Source organism: Haliotis asinina, chromosome 7, assembly GCF_037392515.1.
Source record: "Haliotis asinina isolate JCU_RB_2024 chromosome 7, JCU_Hal_asi_v2, whole genome shotgun sequence".
Lineage (NCBI taxonomy): Eukaryota > Metazoa > Mollusca > Gastropoda > Lepetellida > Haliotidae > Haliotis > Haliotis asinina.
In genome coordinates, this window is record NC_090286.1 from 10,109,070 (window position 1) to 10,136,937 (window position 27,868).

General features: G+C 39.5%; 1 protein-coding gene across 1 annotated transcript; it reads right to left on the reverse strand.

The window, feature by feature from the left end:
- On the reverse strand, positions 1-27,313 carry LOC137291262 (receptor-type tyrosine-protein phosphatase mu-like). The gene is made up of 28 exons (XM_067822564.1): positions 27,298-27,313; positions 23,011-23,055; positions 18,620-18,754; positions 17,536-17,742; positions 16,647-16,874; positions 13,826-13,960; positions 13,498-13,644; positions 11,957-12,097; positions 11,512-11,661; positions 9,973-10,137; positions 9,669-9,744; positions 9,261-9,319; positions 8,510-8,814; positions 7,614-7,701; positions 7,082-7,158; positions 6,318-6,354; positions 5,958-6,055; positions 5,514-5,639; positions 3,981-4,126; positions 3,666-3,801; positions 3,357-3,500; positions 3,050-3,083; positions 2,864-2,928; positions 2,159-2,284; positions 1,949-2,074; positions 1,385-1,524; positions 944-1,079; positions 1-80 (listed from the first exon to the last, which is right to left on the reverse strand). The coding sequence occupies exons 1-28, from the start codon at positions 27,311-27,313 to the stop codon at positions 9-11; spliced, it is 3,360 nt and encodes a 1,119-aa protein (XP_067678665.1). The 3' UTR covers positions 1-8.
- Positions 27,314-27,868: the final 555 nt, after the last annotated feature.

Here is a 27,868-nt window from a genome sequence, read left to right on the forward strand (position 1 = left end):
GTTGCTTGTTACACGTTTGCGTAGATGCTCTGCGACTCAATGAACGCCGAAGCTACGTCATAACAAAGAGTAACGTCAGCCTGTACAATAAAAAAAAGGATCTTAGTAGATATTCTTTATTTTGGTAATAATATTATCTGACTTAAATATAATTCTGCACGTCAAGGAATGTAATTGGGTGTCATGATCTGTGGAACTAAAAAGTTCCAACTCTTAGGTTTTACTTATTAGTTATTATACTGATAGGATGGGCAACATCTCCGGTGTTAGTAATGATATATATTATCCGGCAGGTAATAGGAGAAGGCAGGAATAAATCACGGCCAGGAATGTCAATTTCAAATCTGACTTAATTACAATTCATTAACTACAATCCACCTAAAACATGTACATCCGAATTGAAGATACAATGACAAGTTCAAAGGAATTTCGATGTTGAGATGAGAAGAGTTGATATTTAACAAATCCGATTTATTTTAATGCACATTCCAAGAAATAATTAAGTTCCTAATTTAAGAAGACTGTGTGCTATTGTATAATAAGTACAATAGGGATGAATGTAGGCACAAAACCGCCAAAATGCGTTTTCGTTATGATAAGCATTTTTGTACACATACATGTTTATAAAACATATCCTCCAAAATATATTCGAAACATTCCCATCATTATTCTCAACACTTAATCTTAATCAGTATAACTTCATCTCCAAACATTCCAAACTAATGTTCCCTCAAGGGGCTCTTCTTCATATTCGATTTTTATAGTCAGTGTTAGGTATAACATAATTGGAGGCATACATTGTTCACACTGATTTAATCCTGAATTAAACATTAATTCTAGTTCATTCCAATTAATACTGGGTTTGCCTTTGGGGGATTTGTAAAGTTTATATGGATGTTGTGGAGTTACACCAAATTACACTAAAACTTCACTATTAATATACCTGTGTAATATCCTGATCCAGGCAGTGGGCCATAGTCTTTATGTTGTTGTAGATTTCTACTGTTTTGTCATACTTCATGCCTTGAACAATATTGCCCAGGATGCAGAACATTGCCCCTCTCTTTCTGTCAGACTCGCTTTAACATAAAATATGTAGATATCAATTCAAGTAACTAAATAAACTGTTTCAAAAAATAGTTTGTCTTTACCAAACCTCAAGATCTGTAACAGCTTTCAACTGTGCGGAAAGCATGTCTGTAAAAACTTTGATTGATGCTTCTACTGCTAAGTGGTAACATGGAATATAACGACGGATCCCGATCATTCTTTGACATGCTATATCAGAGGTTCAAGATGGTTTGCTGTTTTATTCAAAGAGCTAGATGGTGTACAGCTGTTAACGGGTGGGCGCTGAAATCTCATCAGTTATAAAAATATATACCCGTAGATAACCGCAACTGGCTGGGAGTCAACCCCAGTCGTGTGAAGATCTACTTGTTCCAGGAGTTCTAGCATTGTGGAGTGGGATTCGTCTGGAAACTGGTTCATTATGTACACATGCACTGGAACTGGTGGACGGCCCTGGTGAACGGTTAAATGAAAGACTTATAGTATTGTTTGTAACGATACATTGTATGGTATAGTGGATCATTTGTCGACTGGGGAAATGTCTGAGATATTCAAATAACAAGTGCTAGCTAAGACCGGATGAAATTGGTAGCTGTCTCATGTATTAATTTATTATATACCTAGGTACTTCATCACAAGTCTCTTTAACGGTCACCACACAAAGCATTGTATTTATATAATTCTAAAGGCATTGCATATGATTTTGTAATATCTGATTTACGACTAGGTTTCTGGGTATTTGTGATCAAAATTGAGATACTTATCTTGCATAAAGTGAACAGTTTGTTAGATGTCATATTCTAGCTTTGTGGTTTATGTTGACTTAATAACTGAATATGAAGTCAGCCTGGTTAACATATAGTAACTGAGGGCCTACGTCAATCTGCATGTGTACGATCCTCAGCACGATGTTGTGGTTGATTGTATTCTGTGTCGAACATTTCACTGTGATTGGTCTCAAGTTCAGACTGTTTCCTGGAGATGGCACATAGCTGGAGAGATTCTGAAAATAAAGTCATTGGTGCAAATGAAACACCGAGTGTGATTGTTTGAGTGAAACGGTTGTAAGTCAAAGACAACCCCTCACCTGGTGCGAGTCTGGCAGGACAATGACTGTAGCAGACTCCTGTTGTTCCATGAGTTTCCAGAACAGTAACGCCGTGGTGACGGAGGGAGCTTCAGTCAGCAGATAGCCTTTCATGGACAGGTGGGACTGAAGGAGGAAAGGTATAAATACATCACCGTGGTATAAACATGGGATGGAGCAAAGGTACAAACTAGCTGTATTTGGCCTATGATTCGACTGAATGAATTGGGTGATTTTGTTTGATCACTGCGCTTTTTAAAGGTCGAGTTTCAAATGAATAAACCACGAAACCATTGCTATAATCACTGAGAACGCAAGTATAACACGAATGTGTGCTTATGAATTACTACACAATAGTAATTACACCAAGCTTCTAACCACTTGAGAAGGAAGAATGCTCCTGAAAATGTCCACGACAATCCTCCTACCGATGAGTACTGACTGCAGTAATAATTTGAACACTACCAGAGAAAACTCAAAGAACGAATCCAGCTCAGTCATTCCAATAGATGATGTTGGTTTGCAAAGATACCACAAAACACTGCATAACATTCCAGAACCGACCTCATCCGTCGGATTCAGGGTGACCTGGCATCTCAAGTGCCTTTGACACAGGTTGTGATATATCTTGGTATGTTCAGCTATTAATGGATTACAAGCCCAACAGTTCAGGATTTCGAAACTACTCACTAGTACAATGCTTACCTCTAACTCTAGAGCTACGATGTCTGTGCGCCCATCAACGTACAGACGTCCTCTGAGCTTAGTCTCTGAAACATAGTTTTTATTACCAACGCATTAACTTTTCAAATGCATTGCAGTGACGACATTTGACACAACTGAAAGAGTCAGTTTAGATGTATCATGAATTTACTTGCTACGTTTACTCACCAATTCTTGAAGTCTCTCTCTTGACATTCAGGATCTAAAACGTTTTAAGACAGGCATCAGTTACACACATGACGGGGCGGTGGGAAGAGGATTGGTTAATGGTCTGCAGTGTGCACGGGTTCAAATCCAACATGGGTACAATGAGTGAAGCTTGTTTCTGGTATCCCACGCCGTGACATTGCTGGAATATTGCTAAAAGTAGCGTAAAACTAATCTCACTCACCACAAACATATGACATGCATGTGCAACAAATACATGTCACGGTCTATCAGGTATTGTCTACCATATGAATATATTTACAACTACCTCTATTAACTGTGTGGGTTCCATACATCCCATCTTGAAGGTTTGTTTCTCATTTCGATTCTGACTGAACTCCTGCATGTCCATGGTTGTGTTTCCAAACTCCAGCGCCTCTTGTAGTGTGAGGTAAACACACGAGTACTGCTCCTGAGGTTGCAAATGAAACGAAGTTGACATTCGTGAAAAAGGCGAAGAGATGTCAGAATTGTGTTTCATGCAAACGAAAGGGATATGAAAAGGTGTGTTTGTCCATCACGGCCCGTCGTCGATATATACACATTTTAAACGTGCAATACCAACTGCAGATATCACCTTGGTCTGTATCATGCCCTTCCTTTGGTCTCTCATCTTTGAGACACAGGCAAACACATCGACCTTATCGTCAGCCAGAGCCTGGTCCAATAGGTAGTCCACGGCGATGTACGTTCCTGTCCGGCCGATCCCAGCGCTGGGGATAAAATTGTCCTAATTAATGTCTGTTCGATTAAATACTAACTGTAACCAACCACAATAGGTGTACAATGTGTACAATTTTACATAACATCCAACATGTGTGTTGGATAAACAGATGATACCGTCTCGAAAATGCCTTATTGGAAACCCCAAGTTGGATGTAAATTCTCCTACCTGCAGTGCAAAAGTAAAGGACCATCATGGGTGTTAGCTGCAGTCCTCACCAGCCACAGAAACTCAGCCAATGACGTCTCCTCGGGAATCCAGTGATCAGGCCATGTTATGAAGTGGAAATGATGGAAGCACCTACAAGTTCTTGTCTAAAGGTGTATGGAATAACATAAATTTAATAAATATTGCTTGACTTGATTGCAAAGGAATACCCAGTTTGGGCTTCTCTCAGAAACAAAATCCGTTTTGGCCAAAGTCGGAAAAAAGCTGTGAAAATATGAATGGTTGACTGAAAAACAGTGATGACACTAGCGACAAAATATGCCTATAAACTGAAATATATTTTGCTCACAGCACACTGCCATGCGACTAGCGAATAAACAATCAAAATATCGATGAAGAGGAAAACTGCATTTTGCGTCTTTTGAATTACGACTGATGTGAATAAGTACAGATATTCCGATGCGTATAAGCAAAGAAAACGTTTGAGAATTCAGTGTCCTGTACAAAACATTCCTTTTGTATTGGAAGCAGCACACGAGCAACGTAGAACACAAACTTGCAAAATTGGATACCTTTCGGTATGCACTTACCCAAACAAATAAAAAAATGCTAGTTCAGCCTATATTTTTGAAAAAAAAAACCCTTGATGATAAAGCCCGCGAAATCGGAGTTCAAACGAGTCACTAATTTCGCCCCAGTGCTTGGGGAAAAAGTGGTTTCAACAGCTATGCTCCGCTGCGCTCATAATACATGCGCAGTGAATATGTTCGCGCAGCTTGAAACAGAATGTCTATCCGGAGTGTGAGGCCCAGAGCAGTATTCTATTCTTGGTTGTGTGCACAAACAAGCAAATAATCTACTCGTTGCAATAAAAAAAATAAAAAAAAAAAATAAATAAAAAAACAATGTTGATTGTGATCAGCAGACTCTGTCTCAGAGAAAACTCAATTTCTGGTTTATTGACATCTATATGTCTGCCTGCCTGTCTGCTAATAACGCCATGCAATGCACAACTTGGCCATTGCAATGACTATTTGCAATTTGAAATTAACACCTATCGGGCTTATTAGCCATGAACCAAAAGCCGGCTAAGCGTATTCGGAAATATACCGGTGGAGAATGACAAGGCGTCGCCACCCACCGGCTCTAATTGGGCCCGGTATCGCTGCTGCTTCGTTTCGAGGAAGGTAAACCCAAGTACAAGATATTGCACTTTTGATTTGCGATTAGATGCTTATTATTTTGTTCATTTGCTTTTGTCTAAATCAGCAATGTATTTTACATATCATGAACAAGTGATAACTGTGCTTGCAAGTGTTTGAATTTTTGGTTGCATGTGACCTGTAAATATGCCACTGAGCTCATAAAGAATACTACCTCACGTGAGACAGACTTCTACTGAATTTTGAATGTTACAGTAATTCTCACTGGTGGCGCTGTACATTATAACGGAAACACGCTTGTCTGTCCTGTACCCTAATGTAAATGTATACATATTCGGTGATTGTACGTGTAACGTAAGGACATATTTACCTTTTTCTCTGTAACTTGTAATTCTCTCACAACCCAGTGTGCTCTCTCACTTGAGCTGATTACAGCAATTCTGAAGTCGCCCACAGTCAAATCATTTTTGTCCGACCAGTATGCAGCACACTTCGTCTGCATAAATGTCCAAATGCTGTTAAGCTACCTGGGTCTCTTTTCACAAAGCACTAAGGTGATCGTAAATCATCAAGAAAACATTAGTGCAAAGAATGGGAGCTAAGGTTAACCTCATCAAAGGCTGCCTCGTGAAAGGAGCCCCTGGTGTTCCTTCCATACCTTCAAGGTCACACCTACTGATTACATCTAGGCAGATGTTCCTTGATTATAACATTCACATGTGGGACTCATTCATCTTTAGTGTTCTTATTTAACGCATATTTATCATGAAGGATATGTTTACTGTAACTTGGCATGAATTTGGGAAATACAGACCTTCCCCATCTCCACGAGATTTGTCAGCATAACGATTCTTGTACAGTTCTTTTCCCAAATCAACCTCCAGAAGTCAGTCAGAGTTTTCGTATGAGGACCTGCACGGTGGATTCATACGGGCATTGCTATGATTAAATATTAGGAATATTTATCATACAATTGAAATATGAACTAACAATTGAGCCGAGGATATACAAGAACATTTGTCGGTATGGAATGGGCGATTATATGTAGGAATCATTTGATAATTTCAATGCATTCAGAAAGAAAGTTCTTTCATTTCAGTTCTTTTATTTTTCAGTTACTTATAGGTTTGTGCAGTACATTGAATAAGACAAGACATTAGAGACGGAAACATACCCTGTGCTGCTATGTAGACTTTAGGGTTAGAGTATCCCTGAAATATGAGCAGATCTTGTAAAGTTGTATGTGTGAACAGCCAACGCTATACTGGATAACATTTTGTGGTGTCCAACCTCTTTGAAAAAGCACACCAAGTAATAGTCACAAGACCAATACTTATCTTATGGCGTCTATATTGATGTCATTTCTGGAATCAGAACTAGATTGAGAGCAGCAGTGAAAAAAGTGATATCGAAGTGTTTCACGTACAGTGCAAACAACTGACATCGCATTACGTCCTACAGCACATAGCATGACAGTGTCATGACAGAGCTAAAAATCCACCAGTCAAACCTCACAAGAGCATCGTACAGCACCTGACGACGTCATTACATTACGAACACGCCCACCAGTCACACCACACAAGAGCATCGTACAGCACCCGACGACGTCTTTACATTACTAACAAGTCCACCAGTCAAACCTCACGAGACCATCGTACAGCAACCGATGACGCCAGTGTCATTGCAGCGCTAACAAATCCACCAGTCAAACCTCACGAGACCATCGTACAGCAGCTGGCGACGTCGGTGTCATTACAGAGCCAACAATTCCGCCAGTCAAACCTCACGAGACCATCGTACAGCAACTGGCGACGTCGGTGTCATTACAGAGCCAACAATTCCGCCAGTCAAACCTCACGAGACCATCGTACAGCAACTGGCGACGTCGGTGTCATTACAGAGCCAACAATTCCACCAGTCAAACCTACTCATACTAACGTCTATGTAGCTGGCATGTATGTAGTCAGAACCAGGCTTGTCTGGCAGTGTCTGCAACCTGACTCGGGTGTCATCATCTGCAACATAGGAAGCACGGGCATGAAAAGAGATGTATTGTTTGGTAATTAATAAAGAACAATACGGCATTACGCTCAACTAGTCCTCATATTCATACTTAGCTCAAACAAATGAGGACTTTGGACTTGATGTACTCTCTTCAGTGGAAGATCTCAACAGACTCTTGATTAATTATTCCACATTTAGTCCCAACACGTTTTTTGTGCATTTAGCAAATGGTTCTTTGTGCTTAAGTATTGATGTAGATGCCTTACACTCCAGTCAGTCACCTGAACTACAACCAGTCTGAAACCAGATTTCAATACCAGACTAAAAAGTCATTGAAATTTCGATATAACAAAGGCCTTTCCCTAATATCATCTGAATATCATAATTAGAAGTACTAAATTGATGCAATTTATGTTTGTTTGTATCGTAAGTGTCCGTATGTGATATTGAGGATATTGAGACTTACATGGGTAGTAATTTGTGAACCTGTTTTTCCTCTTGTTCTCCGGTAGCTGGGAGTCTTTGTAAGGACGGGTGAAGTCAGTAGATAGTTTCTGTAGTGTATCGGTCCGCAGGATTTAGACAGGTTGGAAATAAAATGCAAAACCAGGCACTTGAACAACCGAAGAGTTTACAGATCTCAAACAGACTAATGATATAATGTTTAACTGAAATCACTTCTCTCTGAAGATACACGATTGAAACATGTAGGAGAAGATCCGTGTTGTGTTATTATTTCGGAAACTACTAGTAATGTTCAAGTGCTGTTTTCCCCCTTGATCATTGGATAATACTGGCGAGAGTCGACTCCATTATACCTTCCTCCATGTTAGATACGTATGTATGCTCGAGCTCTATCTTAGTTAAATATGGGTTTGATCGAAGTACATGCTTCTAGATTCATCTTCTCCCGGATACTAACAGACGCTTAGTGAGTGAGTGAGTGAGTGAGAGAGTGAGTGAGTAAGTTCCGTGTAAAGCTGCACACAGCAATATTCCAGCTATGTGGCAGCGTAACACTGAACTTACTAACTCATTGTTGGATTGTTTGCTACTTAGTTGTCTGAGAGCGTGAGTTTAGTTTTTTTAGTTTTACGCCGCACTCAGCATTAATGCAGCTATATCGAGGTTGTCGGTAAATAATCGAGTCAGACAATCCAGTGATCAACAGCATGAACATCGATCTGCGTAATTGGGAACCGATGACATGTGTAAACCAAGTCAGCGAGCCTGACCACCCGATCCCGTTTGTCACCATATATGGTAAGCAGGGGTTGCTGAAGGACTATTCTACCCTGGACCTTCAAGGGTCGCCACTTTTAATCATATTAATGTGCAACTGCCATACGGTACGTCGCGTACCTCATATTCTGCTTGGAATCCCCCTACGGGCACCTGTAGCTCCAGAATCCGCTCTTGAAGTTGATCTACAGACACCAATGTAACTGCAGGGACAGGTGCTGTGTTATAGTACGTGTCATTGTCGTCTTTATCTACATCCACCACGACGGAACTAGCAGACTCGGGGTTGAGATAGTCGTCAGAATCCACAACACTGACAGGCACACGGCCGTCCTTCTTATCTGACACCACTCCACTTGCATATACAGGACTGGCGTAATCGTTCGAGTCCACATCATTGGTACACTCAGGGTCGTCCTTTGTATCTGCCAACAGGACACTTGCACACATATTGCCAACGTGCTTCTTACCTCCCACATTCAAGCCTCGTGAAAACAAGTGCATGTGGTAAAAAGTGTACAGGTTATTATAATTTGCAGCTCTGTTTAACATGTTATACACACATGACCTTAATATCTTCATAAACAGTGGTACCACAGATTGTGACATACAAAATGATGAATCACTGGTCTGGTGATGCTTTATCCCAAAGCTTGGGGTTCATTTTGATTTACAAAGCTTTATGACAAAATTAATTTATTTCAAAAACAAACCCTTAAACAAACAAAGATACTTCAAGTGAGAGGAATTTTTCAATTTTCTTGATCTCTAGATAAAATTCCAACGAAATGGATAACCGGCACAATCATCACTTATTTGTGGACTTTACGATATGTCAGTGCATTATTGTGTACGTCATTTTTATACAAACCTATCTGCTCTAAGGACATATCTGCCCTATCATCTGTTTTCTTTGCTGCTTGACGTCGTCTTCAACAGATAAGAATGGTTTGCATTACTACCATATTATCGATCAATCACAGATCAGGAAAGAATAGGTTTCAAGACAACCCAAGTACATAACTACACAAGTAACGTAAATATTTATTTGTGAATTACATTGCCATGACCTATCATGCTGCTTCTGGATAGTATTTTGTGTATTGGTAATAAAACGATTTGTCAAACGAAATACCTGAAAGTGTATATTTAAATTATAAAGTATCACGATACTGACAATACTCGATTCGCATTCAATTGAAGTGTGTGTATCTTGTTTCTTTCTGTCATCTTCTACAAATGGTCTTACGTATAATGTAACAACATATTATGTCTTTACCTGACCAAAACAACTACGATAACAACGACGGCTGCTGCAACGATGATGGCAACTGCCACACCAGCTAAGGTAAAGACTTCAGCATTGGACGTTGGCCCCCCAGTTTGTTCTAGAAAAGGACAAGTATTATTGATAGTAGCATCGTTCTTCAGTGTATTCTGCCACGGGATTGCGACAGTTATGGAAAAAAACTCCCTAAAATTATATTTCCATCAGACCAATGCAATATAATGCAATATAAACACGGGATCTAGATCGCAAATCAATTAAGGTTCATTCCCAGACCAGGGACGGTTGCACAGACGATCGAAACTAACGCGGAAGAACTTATTTTGTAGGCACGTGTGCTTCGTCCACCCGTCGATGCATCCAGCAAGACAGGTTCCGTTGACATGGTGACAGTCCCTGGCGTCAAGACACTGTCCACAGTCTTCCGTACAGTTTTCACCGAATGAACCTAGACTACATACTGAAACAAATGTTGGTTTGTTTACAAAGGGAATCGGACACCCATCCAATCACAGGAACATCAAGTTTTCCGACAAGACGCCTCGAGGATGCCCGAATATCCCGGAAATCTCGACTGGTTCATGATCCATGCTGCGCCAAACATCAGGGTATTTGAGAGAGTATAAAGGGGTATATTCAGGTTTGTCAACAAAGGAGAATCACAATTTCGTCTTGAAGCTATAATAGAAGAATTTTTGTGAGTAACATCGGTAAAAGGAGTGACACCAAGTTTTTTCGTTTACACAATTTGAAACTGTTACTGACCAACTAAAGGTTTCACCATAACATTGTTAATGTGTGAAATGAATGGCATTTTTACTTAATCAGTTAATATATAACATGCTTAAAATACCAGTTATGGACTGGTAGTTTGTTGTATTTTATGCTACTTAGTAGTGAGTGAGTTTAGTTTGTCGGTAAAAAAAACAAACGTCGAGTCTGGACCAGAGACTCCACTGATCAACAGTGTGAGCGTCGATCTGCGCATTTGGGAACGGATGACATGTGTCAACCAAGTCAGCGAGCCTGACCACCTGATCCCGTTAGTCGCCTTTTATGGCAAGCATCGGTTGCTGAAGACCTATTCTGTCCTGGATCTTCACGGATCCTTCGTTGCCTGAAAAACTTGAAGGTTCATTTATATTATGAGAACATGAATTGAACTTCGTAACAGTGTGAATCATAGATATGTATTGTGTATTACAGGGAATAATTGTACATGGAATTCTACCTAAGTGGCCGCTAATGTAGCACCTTCATACTGGGGGTTGGAATATGGCCTCAAGTGACATGGCATTATTAATGTCCTTACTGAATATCGAGATAGCTAGATTGAGGCCAGTAGATCAGTGCCAATCTACTGCTACAATGTTATTCAGAGTGAGTGAATTAAGATCTCAAATCACATCGGTAATATATCGTGACTACAAGCAAGTTATAAAGTTACAATAAAGACACGTAAATTATAACCTGTAAAACCCGTTCCCAAAGGACAGTAAAACAACCAGGATATAACGATTTCAATTAATACTAGTGAGGAGAGATAAAATTAATAACACGATATGAAAGAAAAACAATGTAAAACATTGGCTATACATCGCCAACAACTGAAGGTAGATCACTAAACTAGGGATTATGGAGACTGACATTACTTCCGCTACCTGCAAGGACCCTCGCTGGATTTACACCATCCCTCGGGCGATTTAGCCAGAATTTAAAACAACAAAAATAAGACGATTATCAAGTATGCTTGAACAAATGTGACTTTGAAAGCTTTGGGCACTTACAGACTTTGTTATTCAGATGTTTGACCACAACGGAAGTTGTCTCTTACCCTGTGCGCAGTCCTCTCCTTGCCACCCTGGTAGACAACCAGATTCACACTGGCCTGTGTCCTGGGGACAAGGGTCTGTACCACCATCACACATCCGGGTACTGCAATTACCAACACAGCCAGATCCATATTCAGCGCCTTTGATGCATTCTGTAAATAAAGGAATTTCCCGTTATCCATCTGGTTTTAGACTCGAGTGCACGCACGCTACGTTATCTGTTTGTCTGAAAAATAAATTCCCTTGACATTGATGGGTTGATCCTGGATTGTAGAATGCATTAACATATTATCTTATCATCATTACATTTAAGGTATGCATGCTAACATCTACACGTTTGAATGTGTGTATTTGTGGTATTGTGGAAAATAAAGCAGCTGAGACATTTTCAACTCTGACGCCAGAGTCACACAACATCGTCTACGACAACCAAAACTGATGTCTCACTTTGTCTACAGTCAACTTTCTTCCATCCGGGATTGCAGCCGTGTTCACACTTCCCTGTAACATGATCACATGTCGATGTCCCACTGCAGTTTCTGTCAGAGCACCGATGAGCACAACCATCTCCGTAAGAATCTATGCATTCTAAAGCGATGTCTGAATATATTAGTACCAATCATCAAATATGTAAGACATTTAGCTTATCAGTGAGTGAGTGAGTTACACATTATCGTCATATCGGCAATATTTCAGCCATATCGTGACCAAAACAATTAAGTATAGACATAGTAATTAATGTTTTATTGTAAAGACCTGTCGACGAAGGACAACAAAAACCACCTAGTATATGACAGTATCAAGAAATATAACTAGCACACAACTCTCAAATATAATTGCAAATGGGAACAATACAACATATAAGAAGGCTGAGGATCGCCAATAACTGAAGGTAGATCACCAGTATAGGGAACATGGGGGTTGCATTACTTCGGCTTCCTGCATGGACCCTAGCTGGATGTATACCATCCCTTCAGTCATTGGCGAGTGTACAGATATTTAGCCATAATCAAACAAACAAATATTTTACGACTAAAAATGTGTGTAGAGGTAAACGGACTGAATATTTTGAGACTGACCTCTCAGGGGGACAATCATGTTACAATGCTTTCACCCCCTTCGAGGATACAGCCACTAACTATCGCATTTGCCGATCTAGCTTACCGATTACAAAATATTTATATACTCAGAAACCATATCGTTCAAAGTGTATTTGTAATGAGCTCTATTTCTTTTTACAACTAAATGATTAAGCCATAATAAACCCTACTAAAAATAACCATTACAGGTTTGACAATATCATTGATATTTATCTCATGTGATGGAAAAGTTAATACCGGACACGCTTGGCCGTGATTATTTCATCGCAGGGGATGCAAAATGGATGATCGTCACCTTTTAACAGGTATTTGTGAGTATATCGCGTATGGCCAGTAATTGCATAATGACCTCTTCAAATCTGGACTCACAACCCAAACAGGTATTACCGATATAGAGCTATATTTCATTTACTTTATTGATACCTATTTGGATGTCCCACTTCTTTGGCATTAAATCTCGGATATATGATCCAATTACAGCTTTATAATCAGAATAAGGGATAAGAAGTGTAGCAGCAAAATCGGCCATTGTGTTACCAGATATTCCAACATGGCTGGGTAACTAACAAAAGACGAGGTCGCATTGACCAGTAGCAATATCATTTTAGAGCATGGAAGAGAATGGGAAATGATTGTCTATTGTTTATATTTACGATGTATTTAAACATATTTAAGAGCTGTTAATGTGACATTAGCTACTGCTGTGAAACTAGAGCCGTTAACTAGCTTATCAAATCTATTTAATGCCTATATACAGAGAAAAGTTATATTAGAAAGTCAAATTGTGCTATGGTTTGGTACATCAGTTTGTGGTTGAGATGTATGGTGACATGTATCAGCATCCTGTCCCAGGTACGAATGTGTTACAAGTATATTATAAGTTCTTACTTTGTGTACAGTCTGTTCCATTCCATCCTGCCTTACAACCTCCGACACACATCCCATCTGCATGGTCACAGATGGAGTTGTCGTCCTTGCAATTCCTATCTGAACAATTTTGACTACACGTTTGTTCATAGCTGTCAAGGGTACACTCTGAAAGCATAAAGGTTCTTAATATAATTTCATTTGAGCTCTTTGTTTGCTTGTTATCCTCCTCCTTGTTGTATATTTGGATTATATGTGTTTGAAACCAAGGCCTCATGTACGATGCTGGAAGTTGAGATTATATAAAAGAAAACCACAGGTCAACTATCGGTCAAAAATAAACAGGAACCTGTGTCACACTCGTCGTGCTGCCAGCCTGGTAGACAGACGCCACTAGGACAGACGCCGTTCACGGGGTTGCAGACATCACCAGCGCAGTGGCAGTAGTTGTCACAGTCGGAGCCGAAAGTACCAGTTGCACAAACTGTTTCAAATGTAATATGTCGATTAAGCAAATACTCAAGCATACTATTTTACTCTTACCAAAAAATGATAGAAGGAGGAAGTGTAGAACGATTATATTTGTAACGTTGCTATTTGTGATTTTAGGCTCCCTTATGTTCTTTCTGACCCGTGAAGGTCCCGGGGTAGAATAAGCTTTCAGCAACCCAGTCGCCATAAAAGGCGACTACGCTTGTCGTAAGAGGCGACTAACGGGATCGAGTGGTCAGCCTCGCTGACTTGGTTGACACATGTCATTGGTTCCCTTGATCGATGCTCATGTTGTTGTTCACTGGAATGTCTGGTCTAGACTCGATTATTTACAGACCGCCGTCATATAGCTGGAATATTGCTGGGTGCGGCGTAAACCTAAAGGCACTCACTCACTCGCCTAACCTCATTAAAGGATATAAATAGGCAAAACTGTGGAAGGATACTATATATCCTTTCGACATTCTAAACAGACACTGAGACTGAGAGAGTTGCATTCCGGAAGCGATGCTGGTTGTAGGTGAGTTTTAGATGTAGTTGTTTTGGAACAATATACACTCTCTAGTAGCTTGCTATATGAAGAAATAGTTGATGCAAAAGTACGTCATGATTAGCGCTAATTGTCCTATTTTCGATCAGATATATATATATATATATATATATATATATATATATATATATATATATATATATATATATATATATATATATATATATATATATATATATATATATATATATATATACTTAGTTATCTATTTCTCTAGGCGGGTGTGTTGTGCGTCTGGAGGAATAGGGAAGGGTGACAAAATGTCTCTAAGAGAATGTCAAAAAAGTATTCATAGAGTGTGTGGATTTCCTACTCAGGACCATTCTCGAGAAGAAACACATTAACTTCCTACAGACTTGCAGGACACAATAGGCTATTTTTCCAGGATATTCTGCCAGACACTTTCATTTATAACTAGTAAACAGGAACTGATGAATTCACTGACATAAAGACATAAAATGAAATCATATATGTGTGTCTAGGGTGTGAACTTAAACCAACTGTGACAGATGTCTTAAAGTCTATATTTTCCCTGTTTGAATCCTGTCACTTGTTCAGATGGTAAATGTTTGCAAATTGCAGTCACCACTGTTTCACCTGTTATTGGAGAACAATCTTGTTTTCTTAGGCTTATATCAGTCAGTCCAGTTATTATACAAGCACGCCTCAGCCTTCATGATACTGGTCTACACACAGTATTCATTATTTTGTCATACACAGTTTGTTTGTATATAAATTATTTGCTTTATTTTTTGTGTGTTTGTTTCTTGATATGATTGGTGGTCTTTCTTTGGGACTGATCTCACTTTACACAGTACTACAAGAACACAATGAAGATACGTCTTTTTCACTAGCTGACGGTTGAAGAGAACGATACAGTACTGTAAGGATTTGTCTGAATTTCTTCATTAAATCTATTATCGGCTGTTAAGGAGGTTACAGGTCCTTATCATTTTACATTTTAGATATATTTTACAGATTACACGTACATTGAAATTTAAAGTGTAATAAACCTGATGTTTGATGCACCAATATAAAGTCTCTATCGACTTACTCATGAAACGTACACTAACGAATTTAGGGTACTTCTCGACATTACAGTAGTGAGATCGAACGTGTCGACTTCCGTAACGGTAAAGATTATCAATATACTAAAACCTTTACGAATAGATTTTATCAGGAAACGCAGTTTATGTAATATATCTAAAGTTCCTTCAAAAACCCTTAAAATCATGACCCGCCATCGGGGTTATTTCACTGTTTACCTTCCCGATGTATACTGGTTGTAGTACCGGAAGACAGGCTTTACACATTGATCGAACATTGCCGTTATCATGGCTGCAATTTTTTTTCCCGTGACTGCTGAAGCATTAATTCTGCATCTGATCGCTTTTGAATAGACATATGACAGGCAAGTGGGCTGCCTATTCAAAACGTCGGTCTAATCAAGATCGGGATCGGCCCACGACTGTATGTTATCAACTGGTTGAATCGTCGTCAATATTCATGTCAGAACTGCCGCTAGAAACAACACTAAATTGAAAAGGTGGTATGTGTGTGATATTGTCTGTGTCCAGTATGTCATCAAAATCCAGGTTTGACTTCCTGGATTGATTTATTTGCTAAACAAGAAGCAGAGCACAGTAAGCGAACTGGCTCGGTCCAGCTGTAGTTTCCGTTTGTTGATGTAGCCACTCGCGGGTATGACGTCACGTGACCGCCTACACCATTATCTTCTCGAAATGGCGAAATGCTCTCGAGGGACGTGCGTTTTAGATCCCAAAAAGATGCCCTATGATGAAACATTACTGGTTATAACTGTACTTTGTGTATATATGTATCTAAGTGGTCACTGAATTTAAACAATGTGTAGAGACCTTTGTGCAAATCCTTTAACTCTAATTGTGATAATCTAGTTGTTTTACTGTCCACTGACGAGAGATTCTATGATAAATGCCTATTTTTTTATCAACGTCAAATTTGTGCTCGTTTACGCTCTAGCTGAAACGCTGCTGATCTGATATTAAATATTAACCCAAAATATTTTTTTGTTAACAAGAAAACTATTTTTAAGGTTCTTGATCAAACTTGAATATGATCAATATGTGGTATCAAACATAATTCTTACCTCCAACCTCCACTTCACAGAAATCTAAAATGGGTACTGCTTCACCATTGTTTTTTGTATTGGTGTACAGGACCAGATACTGTGCTTTGCCAGAACACGTGACTTTCAAAACATTTGGTATGTCTGTCCCGTCTCCTTTCCCTGTCACGTTGTAGCAGTTGACGCCATCAGTTGGGGAGGCGACAGTGTCAGCAATGTAGATCCGGATACCATTTCGACGAACCTTATCTGTAAAATGTCAGAATATATGAAGTGTCCTAATCAGAATAGGATCATACATCGTTTATACCTCAAATAGGTAATCTGACTGTCGCTGAGGATACGGGTGGGCTGCAATGGAGTTGGGAATAAGGAGGATACAGGTGGGTTATTCATTGTCATTGCATTCGTCGATTGACTCTACACCACTTTTGTAACTCCATGCATTGCTTTTGACCACTTACAACGGCGGACACTCTTGAATGGACCATCGCTGTAATGACCTTGAAAGTTTAAACGTATTAAAATGTAACCTTCAACATGTGCACAATTACTTCAAACTGCATATTATGCAAATACCAACTTACGTTATAACGTTTTAAGTAAGGACATATTACGGGTATTATTACGGAAAGAAGCTGCCATGTCGTATACTACGTTTGCATGAACCCTTGAACAAAAGTAGATGCAGGTGTAAATGTATGAGCTAGTGTCAGATACTCAAAGATCATTTGTCACACATCCCTGAACAGAGCATAAACAATCTAGGTACACTGAAGCAAGACAGTAAAGATGTCATCTATAACAGTTTTTGTCGGACATAGACTATGTCCCGAACTGAGCACTGTTTCTGTGTACCCTTATGTTAGGAGATAGCGTACAATGGACTAATAGGATGTATGATACTTACGGTCTGTCCTGAAGTATATGCTGACGTCATGTATCAGTGTTTTCTCATTCAGATCCACTCTCCACCAAGCCTCTGTTATACTTTTGTATTGGAAAGCTGAATGAAAGCAGTTGCTGTAGTTAGACGCTGCTACGTTTCCGTCGACAGCTTTACCTGCTGCAATATTCACCCCGCTGGCCGATGCCAACTTTCCGAGCGCTTTGTTATCTGTCAGGAAATATCAAGTCAGTGATCAGACATAGATTCACGATTCAAAACAGAAATGATATGGAAATTTTAGGAGACGTTCGTTTTCGAAAGTAAAACACGGAGCATTTACATAATGATGTGATATTAAATATTAACAGATTTTTTAAGCACATTGTATCTATCCGCATATGTTATGGCAACATGAAAACTAGTGCACACACTTACACATAATCATGAAAGCCTCTTGAAATAGAAGAGATGAATTTTCAGAGCAGCCTTGGAAACATCTTTAGATGCAATGTTTGTTTGTTCAGAAGGTAGAGAGTTGCAAAACATAGACCTCACCACTGGATGATCAGCATAAGGAATTCAAGTGAATGTCAAGTGAATACATGAGCGATACTTGTTGAGACAGTTATGTGTTGTAATAATTTCATTAAGGAAGTGCAGAATTTTGGGAGCATATGCGATGTATTAGCGTTATGTGGAAGACATAAGAACAACTATCAAGACTAGGAAACACAAGGCAATGTATCAACAATTGGACTGCCTGAGTATCATCTATCCTGATCATAGATGCTATTGCAGCATCGATAGCCCAAACACATTAACAGTTGGGTTGAATTACACTTGCCCTGATAATTATGTTGGGCCAGATAAGTACCAATACTTGCTCGACCACACTGTTGGTGTTTCTCGCTCCAAACCTCATATACGCTGAGGTAACGATGTAAATGGATTACTTTTGAATTTGACGTTAGCACTGTACGGTTACTTTATCGATAAGGACGACTCCAAGTAATTGAATTAATGATTTATATAAAACATATTTGCCGTTCATTTCATGATTTGGGAGAAATTCACATTCACTGAAATTTAAATGACACTGTCTTACGTTTCTGGCATGTCGGTCCGGACCATCCTCTGCTGCATGTCCGAGATGTGCATCCGTCTGTAGAATTACACACAGCATCAAGGCAGTTGCAGCTGTATCCGCACTGGAAACCGTAACTACCTTGAGGACAGCGGCCTGTAACACATAGGTATTAAGGTAACGGGAATTCTAGCTGCATGTAATAATTGGCCATTGTGAACAGACAGCCACACTGGCAGGTTTAGTCCGTCTGAGGCAACCGCGGAAAATGAATTGTAATGTAACTCGAAAACTAAAAGCATAACATACTCAATGAAACGCTAATCATAATCAAAACATCATACCAACGCAGATTTGGTATTTTGCAGATTTTTGTCGTAATAATAATTAAGTTGTTTAACAAACTATCAATAGAAAATACGGACACAGTTCACTGTTTCCTACGAGGGAGGAGTGCAGGATTATGGACTATATGACAGACAGTGATAGTAGCAGTCATATATAGTCTGGTTCATAATTATTGAGAATTTTTCTTCTTACTTTGAGCTATCCTAACACCTCAACTGATTCACTGATACTTAAAACTAAGTAATGGTGTAAGGGAGGTAACTCATCTTGGCCTACTGAGTATATTACAATTAGAGTTACCTCCCCTGAATTTTTAGCAGACGTCATTTTCCTCAGCACTGTCAACAATGTCTGCTGAAGATAAAAGAAGGTTGATTTTTGAGTTGTGTAATCAAGGAATTGATGATGTAAATACACTGGCAGAGAGAACAGGAACTCCTCTTTCTACTGTGTATAGGATTAGGAAGAATTTTAAAGAGTGAAAGGATTTTGGGCATCAGAAAGGAGCAGGGAGACCCAGAAAATTGGACTTCTCAGATCGCGTCCGGCTTTGTCGGGCAAAGGGCAAGCATCTCCAACATCAGGTATAAAATGATAGAAAGGGGATCAACAGTTGTATCAAAATCTACAGTTAGAAGAAATTTGATTGATCTTGGATGGGAGAAAAAGACTGGAATTCTTTCTCCTCTCATGAAACAAGAACATAAAGACAGGCGTGTTGAGTGGTGTTTGGTACATGAAAACTTTGACTGGGAAAATGTGATTTTTACTGATGAAAGCTCAATATGGGTATATCCCAATAATGTGAAAATATTGACAAAGTCTGCGTCAGCACCGTTGTATCGACGACCTAAATACAGCCCAAAGTTTCATGTATGGGGAGGGATATCCTTATTAGGAACGACCCCACTGTGTGTGTTTGAGGGAAATCTGACAAGTCAACGCTACACTAACATATTAGATAATTTTCTGCTTCCAAGTGCACATGTGTTTTATGGAAATGACTGGATTTTGCAGCAAGATAATGATCCTAAACACACCGCAAAACATGCCAAGCAGTGGTTTCAGGAGAAAAATGTGACTGCATTACCATTTCCTGCATATAGTCCTGACTTAAATCCCATTGAGAACATTTGGGGGATGATGAAGGAATGTGTGAATCAAAAGGGGTTGACAAAAACTGAAGACATGAAGAGAGAAGTGGTCCGATACTGGGACAGCATAACTCACGAGACACTAACCTCTCTGATAGGAAGTATGCCTACCCGTCTTAGACTGTGCCGTGAAGCTCAAGGAGACTTGATAAAATATTAAATTGTTACCTACACAACATGAAAAGGTCAGTTCACTTTCACAATACATTCAATTTTATCTGATTTGTTCTCGTTTAATAATATGAAATGCTTTAGCTATTCTCAATAATTTTGAACCATACTGTATATCATCTGGATAACTGCCTGTAACATATAAGGCACCCGTGGCGAGCCACCTCCTCGTGGTGGGTGTTGGGTAATGCTAAGAGCTCGCCGACACCCCTGTAGTGGACCCGGGGGCATATTTGGTCCACCAACCCGTTTGCCGTGGGTTGCGGCCCTGTGTCGGCGGAGGAAGGGACCCTGGTGGTTGAGGGCAATAGGAGCTTGCAACCGTGTTCCTGTTGCTCAATACACCACTTTGGCCCTGACTTCGCCTAGACGGGTGGTCGAATGGGCCCGGTTCGACCAATCGGCTGGTCATGCCAAGCCCTGTGCATGGTTTTTCTATATATGTCATTGCACAAATTTGATTTGAACTTGTTTTACTGTCGGTCTTGGCCTAATTGCTCATCTAAATTGTTTATTGATTTTGAAATCTGATGTTGTGAACTTTGCCTAGAGTCTTATGCCCAGAAGGCGGTGGCTCATGGGCCAATCTGGTGGGATATATCTTTTTAATATATTTTCTGCTTGAGTATACCCTCCTAGTATCCTTGGTGCCGTCTGCAGGAGATCCACAGGCATGAGGCATCGTCCTTGTTGACACTCCATGGTGGGTGGGGAGCTAGGAGGGTGAATCATATATTTTTCTACCATGGCATCCCCACTTAAAAAACGATCACACGAATCTGATGATTCGTTATCTTCAGATGATGAGTTGCATACAACGTCCAGTAACCCTGACAATTGGCCTCGTTTCATTGTGATGTGTGCCCCTGAAGGGGGCCCTCTCAAGTTAAATCCCTTTGCTGTGTCAAAAGGCATTGAAGGTTTGGTTGGGGAGGTGAAAGACATTAAAAAGTTGAGATCTGGTTCCCTGCTAATCGAATGCAGGAAAGAAATACAATCCAAAATTCTGCTCAAAACAAAGTCGCTAGCAAATGTTCCTGTAGAGGTGTCCCCTCACAGGACACTAAATACCATCGTCCGTGATACTGGACGTTGCCTTACAGACATGAGTGAACTTGACATAGTTACTGAACTACAATCACACGGCGTTACTCATGTTAAACGCTTTACAGTCAAATAGAATAATGATGTCTTCAAGACAAATACTTACTTGTTTACATTTTGTCTCTCGATGCCTCCAAAATCTCTGAAAGCAGGATACTGCAACTTAAGGGTTGATACTTTTATCCCCAACCCCTTGAGGTGCTATAATTGCCAAAAGTATGGGCACGGATCCAAGTCATGCCACAATCCAGCTGCATGCCAACGATGCGCTGGAGCGTGCAAAGATAGTACCCTTTGTGATAACACACCTGTATGTGTAAACTGCTCTGGTTGCCATCCCTCTTCATCCAAGGAATGTCCTTCCTGGAAGTTACAATCAAAGATTTCACGGGTGAAGCATGAGCAAAACGTTTCGTTCTTTGAAGCAAAACAGATCGTTCTGGCACAAGAAAAGTCGGGCCCGAGTTATGCTGCTGTTGTTTCTGCTTCTGTTCAGGCCTCTAAACCAAAACACGTTTCATGCAGTTCAGTCGGTTGTCAAACGGATTACACGTGGGCTAGTACATCAGCTCCAACATTGCTGTCTGCTGAAATACAGGCGAATTCTTCAAACGAAACTTCCAGCGTACAAACTATTGTTCAGTCTAAGGTATCCTCTGGGAAGGATTCATCTGCTTCTCAGAAACAGGCATCTAAATCAGACTCCAATGTGAAGTCAAAAGTGAACACTACATCCAGATCGAGCAATGAAATCACGAAGAAAAATCAACGTAACAGGCCTCCTAAGGGGTCTAATGATCAGGCCCAACTATATAATAAGTTTGGATCACTTGAGGCCATGGATGTGTCCGACCACATCCAAGGTCGGACTCATAGCTTGTCACCCACAAGGAAAGTGAGGGGTAGATCTCCTGTACATCCACCAAGGAAATAATGTATTCTGCTATAATTCAGTGGAATTGTAGATGACTCCGGACTAATTTAAATGATCTACACTTATTAAACCAAGATTTTAAACCGTCGGCGTTCTGCATCCAAGAAACTTATCTGAAACAGACAGATAATTTTGAGCTCCGTCCCTTCAATGCATACCACTCTTTTTCTCCTCCGGGTGATAGAGCTTCTGGTGGTTCATCAATCCTGGTGAGGAACAATATTATCCATAGCTCAGTTCCACTAAAAACAAATCTTCAAGTTGTTGCAGTCCGACTTACATTACAAGTTGCTTTTACTTTATGCTCTTTATATATTCCGCCTTCATCGACTGTCCAACTAACTGATCTGCAAGACCTTTATGATCAACTACCTAAACCCTGTATAATCATGGGTGATTTAAATGGCCACAGTCCACTATGGGGTGGCATTAATACAAACACCAAAGATAAATTACTAGAGGAATTTCTTTCAAATAATGATTTATGCATATATAATGATGGCTCAAATACATATTTCCATCCTGGCACAGGTACTTATTCAGCTCTTGATTTGTCTATTACTGATTCAAACCTATTGAGTGAATTTGAATGGTCAGTCCACGACGATCTATGTGGAAGTGACCATTTCCCAACAATATTAAACCCTGTGATGCCATCTGACGTTACACCATCATTAAGATGGAATTTTAAAAAAGCTAACTGGCCTTTATATGAAAAACTCTGTGCAGACAAACTAAAACCTGAACTTTTTAATGATATTCCTGATGCCATACAATGTTTTTCTGATGAATTGAATAATATTGCTGACGAGTGTATACCAAAGTCCTCTGCAGTTCCACATGTGCGAAAACCATGGTTTAATGATGAATGCAAACAGGCTAGGAAAGCACGGAAGAGAGCGGAACATTATTTCCGTCGCCATCCTATGGTCCACAATTTAGATAAATTCAAAATTTTAAATGCTAAAGCAAGGCGTACTTTCAAGCAAAGTAAACGCCACTCTTGGCGAACCTATATATCAAAAATAAATTCACGCACACCGATATGAAAGGTGTGGAATATGATCCAGAAAATCAAGGGTAAGGGTTCTAAATCTAGCATTCACCATCTCCAAGATGGGAACCATTTATTGACTAATAAATGAGACATTGCGAACAAACTTGGTGAGACATTGGCAAAACATTCTTCCTCATCACAATATGTACCCCAATTTAAAAAATACCAAAATCAGCAAGAAAAGAAGGTTATTAATTTCAGTTCAGATAATGGGGAAGATTACAACGAAACTTTTTCGATACATGAGCTTCATACTGCTCTTGACCAGGCTCACGATACTGCTACAGGAGCTGATAACATACATTACCAACTTCTGAAGCACTTACCGGAATCGTGTTTAGAGACCCTTTTAAATATTTTTGATAGTATTTGGACATCTGGTAAATTTCCTTCTTCGTGGCGTGATGCTATAATTGTTCCAATTCCTAAACCTGGACGTGACCATACCGATCCTTCCAATTATCGACCAATTTCACTCACTAGCTGTGTTTGCAAAACCATGGAACGCATGATCAATAACCGATTAGTTTGGTACTTGGAAACAAATAATCTAATCACTGATATACAATGTGGTTTCCGTAAAAGCAGAAGTACCATTGATCATTTAGTACGTTTAGAATCTTTTGTTAAAAATGCCATCATTAATAAACAACATGCAGTGTCGATCTTTTTCGATCTGGAAAAAGCATACGATACGACGTGGAAATATGGTATTTTAAGAGACTTACATGATTTTGGATTAAGGGGCCGTTTGCCTCAATTTATATCAAATTTCTTAAACGATAGACAATTTCAAGTCCGAGTGGGTTCAACCTTATCTGACCATTATAATCAGGATCAGGGTGTCCCACAAGGCAATATTTTGTCTGTCACACTGTTTAGTATTAAGATTAACAGTTTGTCCAAGGTTTTAAATGATTCAATAGATGGATCACTTTTCGTGGATGATTTTAATGTTTCTTGTCGTGGTAAAAATATACACACTATTGAACGACAACTACAGTTATGTTTAAACAAAATAAATAAATGGTGTCTCGAAAATGGATTCAAATTTTCTCGGTCAAAAACTAATTGTCTACACTTCTGTAGAAAATATAAGCCACATAAGGACCCTGAACTGTTTCTAGATGGCACTCCCATCAAAGTGGTCAAGGAGGCCAAGTTCTTGGGTATAATTTTCGACTCTCGTTTAACTTTTCTTCCGCATATTAAATATATAAAATATAAATGCTTGAAGGCGCTGGATTTAATAAAAGTTGTTTCCAACTCAAAATGGGGAGGGGACCAAGCTACCCTCCTTCACCTCTACAGATCATTGGTCCGGTCAAAGCTTGATTATGGCTCCATTGTATATGGTGGAGCCTGTAAAAGCAACCTTAAACTTCTTGATCCTGTCCACCACCAAGGTTTAAGACTCTGTCTTGGATCTTTCAGAACTTCACCTATTGACAGTCTCTACGTTGAGGCCGATGAACCATCTCTTACACAACGTCGTATAAAATTGTCTGTACAATACATTACCAAATTATACTCAAATGAATCTAACCCTGCCTATAACTGTGTTTTCAATCCCCTTTATGAGGACTTATAAAACAAAAAATCTTCTCTTGCTCCGCCTCTTGGACTGAGAATTAAGCCATTTATTGCTGTTTCCGGCATTGAGCTGGAAAGTATAACTCCTTCCCGTCTTCTTTCTTCTCCTCCTTGGCAATTGGTTCGGCCACAAGTTGACCTAACATTAACTGGATTTAAAAAATCAGAAACTAATGAATTACAGTATAAACAAGAATATCATCAATTAAAAAGTAAATACAGCAACTATAAATCTATATACACAGATGGGTCCAAGGGCGGTGACACAGTGGCTTGTGCCACTGTCATTGGATCCAGAACAATATCTTCTAGATTACCGGATAACAACTCTATTTTCACTGCTGAAGCTAACGCCATATTAACGGCTCTATATATTCAAAGACATCCTAAACACAAACAATACATAATCTATTCAGACTCTCTTTCTTGCCTTCAGGCTATTAAAAATATTTCTTGCAGACATCCACTTTTAGTAGAAATTATTGAACTGTGTAATGATCTTGCTACTGGCCAATACGACATTGTCTTCTGTTGGTTACCCAGCCATGTAGGAATCTCAGGTAACACATTGGCTGACCTTGCTGCTAAAGCAGCACTCAACAAATCTGTGACACCACTTCTTATTCCTTACAGTGATTATAAAGCCACCATTAGATCTTATATCCGTGATCTGATGCAGAAGAAGTGGGACACCCAAGTGGGTATAAACAAATTACATGCGATAAAACCCACTGTTGGTTATACCTACTTGGGTTGTCAGTCCAGATTTGAAGAGGTCATTATGCGACGATGTCGCATTGGCCACACGAGATACACGCACGAATATATATTAAAAGGTGAGGATCCTCCGTTTTGTATCCCTTGTGATGAAAGAATCACAGTCAAGCATATCCTGCTTGACTGTGTTGAGTATTCCATCACAAGGGACACTTATTTCAATTCAAGAACAATGAAGGATCTTTTTAACAGTACCAGTTCTCATTTAATCATAGGATTTTTAAAAGCATTAGATCTATTAGCTGATTTGTAAATAAATATATATTTTATAATTGGAAGTTTAAATTAGTAACTCAAATTGTTAGTGGCTGTACCCTCAAAGGGTGTTAAAGTACTGTAACATTATTGTCCTCCTGAGAGGGTACGTAAGTCCCGAAACATTTGATCTAAATTTAAGGTTTCCAGGTTTTTAATCGCAGTATTTTTGTTATTTTAATGTATGGCTAATTCTCCGCATAAAAGCCAATGACTGAAGGGATTATGTGAATCCAGCTAGGGTCCATGCAGGTAGCAAAAGTGATGTAAGTCCCCATGGTCCCTAGCATGGTGATCTACCTTCAGTTGTTGGCAATCCATAGCCCAGTTTTATATTGTATTGTCCTCTTATAGTTGAACTGTTCTAGATCTAATTACTAGTTTTATATTCTCTGTGATATTCTAGTTGTTTTACTGTCCTTTGTTGACAGTTTTTTATGATATAAATGTATTCCATTTCATGTTAAATTGTTCTCGTCACGATATGGCTGAAATATTGCCGATGTGACGTTAAATATTAACTCACTCACTCACTGTAACATATAAACATTATAGCTTAAATAGGCAGTGTCACCAACAGCCACATGCTCCATCCGGGTAGCGTACTTTGATGACGGGTTTTATAATATCCACATGTTCTGTATAATCATGTTTATTCCCGTCACGATATGGCTGAAATATTGCCGATGTGACATTAACTTATAACTCACTCACTCACTCCCATCCGGGTAGCTGCCCTTAATATAGAGGCATTATGCCACAGACAGACAATGATACTGGCAGTCGCATTTACCATTGGGGTATCTGATTTAATATGAATGGATTATATTTTAGATAGACAATGACATCAGTAGTCCCATAAGGGAACTGGCTGTAATATACAGTAAATGTGCAGTAAACCTTGGTGTCCCAGTCCACCCGGCTATGATTGCGATGTGCTGCTGGACGGTACAGCGATTGGGCTAAACCAGATGAAGTCCTTCACTAATTCTGTCCATATCAGGTGTTTGGAAAAGACCAGCAATGGAACCGATTCAATCGTCTGGATGAAGTCGGCTGGTCTTAAATGTCCAAGTGAAGGCTTTATTTTCTACTGCTCAGGACCAGTCACTTCCCACTTGCAATCGCTAGAATGTGATTTTATAGAAAATATTAATATGGAATGCCGACTGTGTAATAGCTTTACAGAGTCTGTCCAAATCTTGTCAGTGGACGCCATTCCTTCGCACAAAGAGCATATCTTAAATCACATGATGGCATGGCTGGTTTGTTCTGCTGCCATCTTCGAAATGCCTGTGGCTTTGACTACGAAGTCCGTCCATGGTACGACGTCTAGGGTGTCATAGAGAATTCCAAACTTCTTTCGAATAGGCCTACGTATGGCCTCAATAGAATTCCAGCTAGCAAACCTGATCTTGTCCTTTTTTGATAAAACCAATGAATTGACAGCAGTGCAATTGGCTAGATGCAGAAACAGCATGCTCGATATGAGGATCTCGCCTTTGACATGTCTCTTTTACATCCCAAGACACTGTCCCCATTGTTCTTGGTGCCCTTGGTTTGGTACCTCTCGCAGATTGAAACAGCTGATTATTTGCTGCCTGCGCGTTTCTGCGCTGCAGGTAATCAGTACATAACAAAAGCTTCACTTGTAGCAACACAGTTGCACACTACCTATTGACAAATATATATGTGCAAGTGAATTAAAATCTAAACTCATATCGAAAGTATTTAGTCATGACTATGAAGGGTATACATTGCCAAATATACATATAAACCATATAAAACTTGTTATCAAATAAAAGCACAACCACTTGACGATTACAGACATTTTCCTGAAACTATGTGACCGTAAAAGGACATGACTAAACAAACCT